Source organism: Aegilops tauschii, chromosome 3 (assembly GCF_002575655.3).
Source record: "Aegilops tauschii subsp. strangulata cultivar AL8/78 chromosome 3, Aet v6.0, whole genome shotgun sequence".
Lineage (NCBI taxonomy): Eukaryota > Viridiplantae > Streptophyta > Magnoliopsida > Poales > Poaceae > Aegilops > Aegilops tauschii.
This window is the reverse complement of record NC_053037.3, coordinates 425,253,948-425,264,887: the sequence shown is the minus strand read 5'-3', so window position 1 is coordinate 425,264,887 and position 10,940 is coordinate 425,253,948. Positions and strand designations below refer to the sequence as shown.

At 51.0% G+C, this 10,940-nt stretch overlaps 1 protein-coding gene across 1 annotated transcript; it reads left to right on the top strand.

Annotated features, from left to right (window-relative positions):
- The first annotated feature begins 4,840 nt into the window (after positions 1-4,840).
- On the top strand, positions 4,841-7,730 carry LOC109753740 (protein DETOXIFICATION 32). The gene is made up of 8 exons (XM_020312662.4): positions 4,841-5,604; positions 5,712-6,253; positions 6,345-6,431; positions 6,520-6,576; positions 6,675-6,901; positions 7,013-7,131; positions 7,229-7,315; positions 7,440-7,730. Exons 1-8 carry the CDS (start codon positions 5,374-5,376, stop codon positions 7,512-7,514), a joined length of 1,425 nt encoding a protein of 474 aa, XP_020168251.1. The 5' UTR covers positions 4,841-5,373; the 3' UTR covers positions 7,515-7,730.
- Positions 7,731-10,940: the final 3,210 nt, after the last annotated feature.

The window sequence follows — 10,940 nt, the reverse complement described above, 5'->3', positions numbered from 1 at the left end:
ACCGGAAGAGCAGAGCAGAGCAGATGGTGGCACCGGCGGCGGAGGCGGTGGCGGATGCCGGCCGCAAGACCTTGCCGGATGAGTGCAAGACCCTGTGGTAGATCGCCGGGCCGGTGATCCTCACCGGCGTCTTCCAGTTCCTCATCGGCTTCGTCACCGTCGCCTTCGCCGGCCACATCGGCAAGGTCGAGCTCGCCGCCGTCTCCATTGTGCTTTCTTCGGTCTAGCTCCTCTGCCATAGCAGTTATTTCGTCTTGGAGTCTCTGTTGATGATGCAAATCTAGGATGTAAAACAGGAGATGTAAAAATTTACATCGTTAAAAAGTGATTTTTACATGTCCAAAAAAGAGGCAACTCCAACAGATGATGCATATTGAAAATGTAAAACTGGAACTCCAATAGATGATGCAAAACGGAGATGTAAAAACAAGTGGGCAGCGACCGAATCAGGGCGACGGCAGTGGGGACAGCGGCGGCGCAACGCGATTCGGGGCAGTGGCGGGGCGGCGACGGCTGTGCGTGGGGGCAGCGGGGGTAGTGAATCGGGACGGCAGCGGCGCGAATCGGGGCGGCGGAGCAGCGGCGCTGCAGCGGTAGAGGAGCGGCCATTCGAGGTGGAGAGAGGAGGAGGAGCGGCGTAGGAGCGGCGGTGGAGTGACGGAGGGGCGGCGGGGACGGCGAATGATTTGAGGCGAAGAGAGGAGGAGCGACGTAGGTGCGGCTGAGGAGCATCAGAAGGCGAAGGGGGTGGCGAATCGGGGCGGCGGCTGCACGAATCGGGGCGGCGGGATGGAGGCGGAGGAGGCACTGGGGAAAGTTGGCGCGGCGGCCGCAGCCGCGGCAAGGTGGGTCAGGGCACCGGCGGAGGAGTCGGAGAAGGCGGCGGGGGTCATTGGCGGCGGCAATGGCTGCGGCGGACGGGCGGGAATCGGGTGGTGGCTGGTCGCGCGGAAGACAGATGAACGTCAGTTGGTGGGTTGACGGGCGGTTGCGTTTTTACATCTCCTGTAGGTGGAGATGCAAATTTGCACCGCGAAGCAGTATAGCTTACATCTCCGGGAGACGGAGATGCAATTTTTTTACATCTACACCATCTATGGGAGAGGTGTTTTTGGGCCTCGAAGATGCAAAATGTAGTTATTTTTGCAGCTACATCTTTTATTGGAGATTCTATAAAGATGGATAGGTGGAAGACGACGGCGGTAGCCTCTGAGAGTGGGCCGGACCGGTGTATAACCCAGACCCGGCATTGTGGCTTGGTTGGGGCCTCCGGCTTTAGATGTTAGGCTTGTGAAGTCTGTTTGGTATTCCGGTCGGATTTTTAGGCACCTCTTCATCAAGTGGATAGGAGTAGGGACAGATGTTGCCGAGATGGTGGCTTCAGTGTAGAAGACTATAGGATGCAACTCAATTGTATTCATTGGAGCCTGTTACAATATATACACGTGATGTCTTACGTGACAAGCCAACTAACCCTACAATATCTCTAGTAGTTAATCTATATAAGACTAGAGATCATAGAAGGATCAATCGGAAATAAATACAGATATGTCACGTTCAACATCTCCCTTCCCCCCTCCCTCCCCCCCCCCCCCCCCCAGCAGTCGAAGCGTCGGCGTCGATGATGCAAAGAATGGAACAAAACTCCTGGAATGCAGCAGTTGGCAACCCCTTGGTCATGATGTCGGCGAACTGTTGGGTAGTCGGTACATGAAAAACACGTAGCTGACCCAACTAACCTTCTCGCGCACAAAGTAAATATCGATCTCAATGTGTTTGGTGCGCTTGTGTTGCACCGGATTGGCCACGAGATAGGTGGCCAACACATTATCACAAAAGGCCACTGTAGCCTACAGAAGTAAGACTCGAAGTTCACCAAGCAGGTGACGCAGCCAACTAGTCTCAGCAACGACGTTGGCAACAGCCCGGTACTCAGCCTCGGCACTCGAACGGGAGACGGTGGGCTGCCGTTTAGAGGACCACGAGACAAGAGAGTCACCGAAGAATACACAGTATCCATACGTGGAACGACAGGTGCCAGGACAGCCAGCCCAATACGCATCCGTGTAAGCGATAAGATCGGTGGAGGCGGAGGCGCGGAGACGAAGGCCATAGGTCGGTGTGCCATGAATATACCGTAGAATGCACTTAACCAGGGACTAGTGAGTGTCACGCGGCGAGTGCATGTACAAGCAAACTTGCTGCACCGCAAACTGAATATCTGGTCTGGTGAGCATGAGGTACTGAAGGGCACCAACAATGCTACAGTAGAGGGCGGCGTCAGTGACAGGCTATCCAGCTCTGGCAGAAAACTTCGGCTTGGCCTTAGCAGGCATGGAGGCCGGCTTGCAGTCGATCATACCAGCATGGTCCAGCGGATCAAGAGCATATTGCCCCTAATGAAGGAAGAACCCATGGGCATCGCGTCGCACATTAATGCCGAGGAAGAAGTGCAACGCGCCTAGGTCCTTCAACCGAAATTCGGAGCCAAGGCAACTGATGATGTCGCGAAGAAGATCCGTTCTGGAGGCAGTAATGACAATGTCATCAACGTACAGCAGGAGCATAGCCACATGGTCAGCCCGATGGAGCACGAATAACGATGTGTCAGACGTGGTGCTGCAAAACCCAAGCGTGGCGAAGAACGTCTCGATGCGCTGGTACCACGCGCGAGGAGCCTGTTTGAGGGCATATAAGGACCGTGACAATAGGCAGACGTCATCTGGTCGCTGGGGGTCGACGAAACCGGCCGGCTGCTGACAAAGAACGCGCTCCTGGAGATGGTCGTACAAGAAAGCTTTGTTGATGTCGAGCCGATGTACGGGCCATCGACAAGAGGTGATGGGAAGAGTGGTGCCATCACCGACAACAATGCGAGAGAAGAAGGGATACGGAGAGGCATGAGAGAGGATACCGGGGGTGCAATGCCATATGAGAGCTAGCTCCCGTGTCCATGTACCAGTCCGCGCCGCCATTGTGGTTCCTTGGGGAAGGGGCGGCATGGAGGGCGGCGAGGGGCGTCGGGTCGTAGGGAGAACCACCAGGGACAACACCATATGGCGAGGCAGTGGGTCCACCATACACCGAGGGGCCGCCGTAGGCCGAAAAACCGCCGGAGCCGGGACCGCCAGAGGTCGGAGGGCCGGGGCGGGCACAACCAGGAGGGCCTAATTGGCAGCCGGTCGGGGGCTTAGGAGGCTCGGAGTGGGTGCCCGGGGGATCGGCATGGAATACGCATGGACCACACCGGTCCATGCATTATAGCGAAGCATCGGCGTCCCGGCAGACGCAGCGGCCGGGATGGCGGCCTGGCGGGGCGTGAAACTCGGGGTGCAGGCCCGCCCGTCACGCCACCCCCGATTCATCTCCTGGCGCCCACGATCGGGAGCGGCGGGTGGGGTTGGAGCAGGCGCGCGGGGAGGCGGCGGGGGCGCGGCGAGGCTGCCGGTGGTGCCGACATGGAGGGCCGCGTGTGTCGCCTACCGGGCCGAGTGGCGAAGGCGTTTCTCCTCCACCTGCAGGTAGGTGACCGCCTTGGCGAAGGTGGGCGTGATGAGGGAGAGGTTAGCGGCGGATTGGCCGAGGTCGGGATGGAGGCCGAGGAGTAGGTTGGTGAGGAGGACGGAGTCGTCGATCACCATGCCGACGTCGCGAAGCTCATCAGAGAGCACCTTCAGCTTCATGCAGTAATCATCGATCGTGAGATCATTTTGCTGCAAGGTGAAGAACTTGCCTTGGAGAAACACAGGCGTTGGAGCTGGTTGTCGAGGAAGAGGTCTCAGAGCCGCGTCCATATGACGTGCGCGGATGGATCGCGGAGGTTCACCATGTCGAAGAGTCGTCAAGAGATCGTGAGGAACAACCACTTGACGATGCATGCGTGGACGGCCAACCACTCGTCGTCATCTTTCATGTCGCGGATGTCGATGCTCCCATCAAAATGATCGATGAGGCGGTAGGAGCGGAAGAGCAACGCGAAGTAGGTGTGTCATGTGTTATAGGAGGGGGAGTCGAGCTCGAGAATGACGGGAACGTGATCCTTGATGGGGAGGTTGTTGAGGCGTTCAGAGGCGAAGACGAGGACGGTGGTGGAGCTTGCATCAGAGAGGGAGGAAGAAGAGCCAACCATGATGATGGATGGGTGCAGCGGCGGCTTTGGGCAGAAGCGGCGGCGGCAGGTTAGGGTTTAGGTGCGGCGGCGGCGGCTTAGTAGGAAAGCGGCGGCGGCGTGGTAGGGTTCGGGTGCGGCGGTGGCGGCTTGGGAAGCAGCAGCCTGTGGCAAGCAGAGAGGAGGCGGCGGTGGCGGCTTGGGAGGAAGCAGCAGCCTGTTGGCAAGCAGAGAGGAGGCGGCGGTGGCCTAGGGCGGAAGCGATGAAGGCCATTAGGAAACTGATGCCATGTAGAAGACTATAGAATGCAACTCAATTGTATTCATTGGAGTCTGTTCAATATATACATGTGATGTCTTGGGTGACAAGCCAACTAACCCTACAATATCTTTAGTAGTTAATCGATACAAGGCTAGAGATCATAGAAGGATCAATCAGAAATAAATACAAATATGTCACGTTTAACATTCAGATATACTGATGTATTACTTTGTAAGGTTTTTATGAATAATTAATAAAATGATTGCATACATCGTTCACGGACGGCCGAGGGACATCCTACTTCGCAAAGAGATAGGGGACTTCCCTTTTCCAAAAAAAAAATGCTGAAGCTAAGGCTTATCCAAGTTAGATTCTGTCTAGCACTTGCACGGCACGACACGGTTTACAGCTGAATTTCGTTGTCGTGTCATCTCAGCTTTATTTATCAGTGGCACTAGCACTACTGTGGATAGGCGCGAGCGAGCTACTACTTGACTGTACCACACGGCGAGCATCACTACTCTCTTCCCTTCAAAGCAAGTACAGAAACAGAGAAGCAAAGCAAATGTTGAGTTGCCGAGAGCTCAGGATGCTGACAAAGCTACGGTTTCTTCTCCCATATGACATTTGCAATTCCTGCCTAGCCGCAAACCTTGAACTGTGCGTCTGACCCAAGCACCCGAAGAAGCGCATCATCCCGCTCACAAGTCATACTCAGCAAAGCCTAGACAGTTAGTAGCGCGCACGTACGTGGAGCTTGGTGCTCCAGTGTTGGACTCTCGCCATGACGCCGCCCATATCCACGACGGCTGCGGCGCTGCATCGGCATGCGGAGTCCACGCCGCGCGACCTCGAGCGCGCACGGCAAGCTAGACCCCTGTCAGGTCAGCACCAGCTGAAACGTGGGGGGAACCCAACCTTGACCCGTACGGATGTACGAAGCTGAAAAAAGGAGTGAGGGGTTCAGCAGCATACGTGCTTGCTGCCAGCACCTTTAGAGCAGATGGTGGCACCGGCGGCGGAGGCGGTGGCGGTGGCGGTGGCCGGCCGCAAGACCTTGCCGGACGAGTGTAAGACCCTGTGGCAGATCGCTGGGCCGGTCATCCTCACCGGGGTCTTCCAGTTCCTCATCGGCTTCGTTACCGTCGCCTTCGTCGGCCACATCGACAAGGTCGAGCTCGCCGCCGTCTCCATTGTCATCGGCGTCATCGAAGGCCTCGGCTTCGGGCTCCTGGTACCTACCTAACCAATTGCGTTCATATTTCTTTTCATGGCGCTAGCTGTTCGTTAAGCTAGCTAGAATCATGCGCGGTTCCTCTGTTTACTGTTGTCGCGCCGCAGCTCGGCACGGGGAGCGCCCTGGAGACGCTGTGCGGGCAGGCGGTGGGGGCCGGGCAGCTCCACACGCTGGGCGTCTACATGCAGCGGTCCTGGATCATCTGCCTCGCCACGGCCGTCGCCCTGCTCCTGGTCTACATGTTCACTGACCCCATCCTCCGCCTGCTCCGGCAGTCCCCGGAGATCTCGACGGTGGCGGGGCGGTACGCGCGCTGGTGCGTGCGGCAGCTCTTCGCCTACGCCGTCAACTTCCCCATGCAGAAGTTCTACCAGGCGCAGAGCCGGGTGTGGGTCATGACGGTCATCTCCGGCGCCGCCGTCGGCGTGCACGCGCTGCTCAACTGGGTCGTCGTGGCCAAGCTCGGCCGCGGCCTCCTGGGCGCCGCCATGGTCGGCAACGCCTCCTGGTGGCTCATCAACGCGGTGCAGTTCGTGTACGTTGTCGGCGGGTCCTTCCCGGAGGCGTGGACGGGGTTCTCGCGCAAGGCGTTCGCCAGCCTCGGCGGCTTCGTCAGGCTCTCCCTCGCGTCCGCAGTTATGCTCTGGTTCGTACATCCGTTGCTTCCTTGTCTAATTAGTCACCCATCAGCACTTCTGTTTTCTTCTGATGAGTAAGGAGTGATTTCTATGCTGCAGCTTAGAGATGTGGTACTACACGGCAGTAATCATTCTGGTGGGCTGCTTGAAGAACCCAGAGATTCAAGTCGGGGCCGTCTCCATATGGTCAGTGCACCACTAATCTGTGACTGACAGTGCTTGTTCCGAGACCTCTTCTTAATTCGCCTAAAAAAGTTGAATTCTGTTGCAACAGCACGAACTACAACATCTGGACACTGATGGTATCCGTCGGCTTCAATGCCGCAGTGAGGTACGCAGTTGCTCTGTTCTCCTCCCCCTTCCCTGTCTCTCAACTCTCGAGACATTCCAAGAAATAATGACCCTGTCTCTCGTTTATTGTTTGGCCAGCGTTCGCGTGGCGAACGAACTTGGCGCCAAGCACCCGAAAGCGGCCAAGTTCTCGGTCGTGGTGGCGGTGACCACGTCGGCCGCCGTCGGGCTCGTCACCCTCCTGGCGAGGAAGCAGCTGCCGAGGCTTTTCACCGACGACGAGCAGGTCGTCAAGGAGGCCGCAAAGCTGGGGTACCTTCTGGCTGCCACCATAGGCCTCAACAGCATCCAGCCGGTGCTATCAGGTAGCTATACTCACTCATCAGTCATCATCAAGAACGTTATCTGTACAGTAAATCTGTTGAGAGCAAATTGATGATGTGACGTGTGTGATTATCGTTGGTGATTCCTTCCAGGAGTGGCCATTGGAGCTGGGTGGCAGTCCTTGGTCGCCTGGGTCAACATCGGCTGCTACTACCTCATCGGCCTGCCCCTTGCAGCTGTCTTCGGCTTCAAGCTGAAGCTTAACGCAACGGTGAGGCAAAGACGGACAGCAGTCCAGACTCTAGATTCGATGTGTTCTGATTTTTCTTTTCAGGTGAAATGTGGTTACTGATTTTGTGTACGTGTAGGGGATTTGGGTGGGGATGCTGATCGGCACGGTTCTGCAGACCGTCATCCTGTTTGTGATCCTCTTCAGAACCAAATGGCAGAAAGAGGTAACGGCAATTCAACACGTTTGGCACATACTTGGTTCCAACAATTGAAAAGTAACTCGATCGTAGTTGCATCTGGATCTTGGATTTCTGATGCACTAAGTAAGTTTGGGTGGTGGTGATGCAGGCTATGCTGGCAGAAGAGCGGGTGCGGAACTGGGGAGGAAACGTCGAGCTGCCGACCGTCCAAGAAGCAAGATGAAACGGGAACGGACAAGGCTGGTTGCGCACACATCACACAAATTTGACAGGACAGGAGGCCACAAAGAATAAACAGAAGATATACAGAAAATGTACATGAATCATTATCTCTTTTTTTTTACTGAGCGAGACTACAGTAATCATTCGGTGTGGCTGTATTCGGCAAGGGTCGCCAGTTTTGTTCTATAATCTCTTGAAAGCAGAAGGTTAGAAATTAGTCTCGTGGTCTGCGGTGGGCGCGATGCTAATAGGCTGACGTCTAGGGTGGACTTTTTTGCTTGTTCTTGCATTATAGAGGAGTTTGATCGTGTTGTTTTCAAACTTCTTTTTATAACTAACATGAGTACATCGACTTGAAAAAACTGAAATACACTTGATAAAACAAAAAAGAGTGATAATCCAAAGAACCTCCTATATAACGCTCCATGCGACATATAGGGGGTCTGTCGCACGGGGCACTGTTAGCTGCTTCTCGCTGTTTATTATGTACCAGATGTTGTACTCTTTTGGGTTTAACGAAAATCATTCTTATGTTTCCTTTGGTTTACTCCGGTTCTTAGTCGGATTTTCTTTTAAAACATTAAAAAAATTGGGAAGTTGTTGGAATATTTTTATACAAATGTGTGAGCTTGTTTGAAGGATTCGGGAACAACTTTTAAAATTAGAGAAATGTGTTATAATATTGTGAACATTTATAATGAAAAGGTGAATAATTTTTCAAATTTGTGAATGTTTATTCCAAAATAATAATATAATACAAAATGAACGTTTTTAAAGTTGTAAACATTTTAGAAAAATAAAAGCCTTAAGTTAAAAGAGAAACAAAAATGAAAATAAAAAAACAAAATAAACCGGTGGTAAAAAACTAGAAGAAAACCGGCTGACATAGAGAACCAAAACAAACAACTAAAATTCACTACCAAACCCTGAGGAGGATTTTTGACAAGAACTTGTAAGGGCCATAACCTACATTTTTCACTATAGAGTAGAAATATTTCAGTATGAACTCAGATAACAACCAAATTAGTTTATCTTTGCTTTATAGGATAATGAAAACTACACATAGATCTCTCGTAGCTCGACATTGTTCTAACCTAACCCCTATCTTTCTCAGTCATGTTCTAAACATTAATTTTCGAAGTGCTTAGGAGGTGTTTAGGCACGCTTGAACACTAGGCGATGGCCAAACACCTCAGGTAGGTCATAAGTGGAAGTATAGGGAGGGAAAGCAAGTAATTGTCTACCCGAGCGAGAAATCATGTCATATTGCACTGATATGCCAAACGGGACATATTTCAATGGCATTAGCTGGTAGTTAACTTATTTATGTGCCTTAAGTTAATATTGATACACATATAATACCACAAATATAAGATGATAGGAACAACTTTATGAGGGCCTAGGTTGTGACTAGGACGCTTAGGCGCCACCTAGGCACTAGGCAAAGGCTAAATGTCTCGCTTATGCCTACCGCTTTTTTCAACCCCTCGTTCCACACCTCCACTTAGAACAGAATTTATCACTCCAATATCGGTAGTAAGAATAAAGTTTAAATTTCATCAAAAACTTTATCAGAGTCTTTTTCCCTTTATGGAGATCACTTAAAGTTTCATCTAAAATGAAAACTCCTTCCAAGATATTTATGCATTTTAGGGAAGCTGTCTATGAGTCTCTTATTACAAGCCAAATAACTTTAATGAACATGGTAATCTACACTTTGGTAATTATCTTAAAAATTACGTTCAGAAGGCAAGTAGGCTTATAATTGTGTTTGCATCCTTTTGACTTCAGGCACAAGAGTTACAAATCCATAATTCGATCTATTAATGTCGAAATTGCCATCATAGAAGACAAATCCATCTTACTACCTCCCAATACTTTTGGTAAAAAAATCGCATTAGAGCCATCAATATTGCAGCCTTGTTTGTCTTCATGCCAAACAAAACGTCGATGTTTCGGCTCATCCACTAAAAATTTGCTTGTGAGAAAGGTTTCTATCAATCATTCAAAATCTATCAACACCATTTAGATCAAGAGACATTTGAGTGTGATCTGGTTTCCCATTATTATTATTTTTGCAGAATTTTGTGGTGTAATTTTTTAGGTCCATTCTGCCTTCAATAACCTCTTCCTCTTGGTTGAATGTAAAAAATCAAGTTACAGCTCATGGGAGTTTAAACATATGAAATTTCTTCCTAGATGACTATGATGAACGCCAAGATGCAAAGAGCAGTGATGGAGATGATGGTTTGAGGAGAGGAAGGAAAGGGGGGGCGCCGCCCCCCTCTCCTTGTCCTATTCGGACTAGGGGGGAGGGGGGCGCGGCCCTGCCCTGGTCGCCTCTCCTCTTCTCCACAAAGGCCCACTATGGCCCATTAAGCCCCGGGGGGGTTCCGGTAACCCCTCGGTACTCCAGTAAAATCCCGATTTCACCCGAACACTTCCGATATCCAAATATATGCTTCCAATATATCAATCTTCATGTCTCGACCATTTCAAGACTCTTCGTCATGTCCGTGATCACATCCAGGACTCCGAACAACCTTCGATACATCAAAACATATAAACTCATAATATAACTGTCATCGAAACGTTAAGCGTGCGGACCCTACGGGTTCGAGAACTATGTAGACATGACCGAGACACGTCTCCGGTCAATAACCAATAGCGGAACATGGATGCTCATATTGGCTCCCACATATTCTATGAAGATCTTTATCGGTCAGACCGCATAACAACATACGTTGTTCCCTTTGTCATCGGTATGTTACTTGCCCGAGATTCGATCGTCGGTATCTCAATACCTAGTTCAATCTCGTTACCGGCAAGTCTCTTTACTCGTTCCGTAATACATCATCCCACAACTAACTCATTAGTTGCAATGCTTGCAAGTCTTAAGTGATGTGCATTACCGAGAGGGCACAGAGATACCTCTCCGACAATCGGAGTGAAAAATCCTAATCTCGAAATACGCCAACCCAACAAGTACCTTCGGAGACACCTGTAGAGCACCTTTATAATCACCCAGTTACGTTGTGACGTTTGGTAGCACACAAAGTGTTCCTCCGGTAAACGGGAGTTGCATTCTCATAGTCATAGGAACATGTATAAGTCATGAAGAAAGCAATAGCAACATACTAAACGATCGAGTGCTCAGCTAACGGAATGGGTCAAGTCAATCACATCATTCTCCTAATGATGTGATCCCGTTAATCAAATGAAAACTCATGTCTATGGCTAGGAAACATAACCATCTTTGATCAACGAGCTAGTCAAGTAGAGGCATACTAGTGACACTCTGTTTGTCTATGTATTCACACAAGTATTATGTTTCCGATTAATACAATTCTAGCATGAATAATAAACATTTATCATGATATAAGAAAATAAATAATAACTTTCTTATTGCCTCTAGGGCATATTTCCT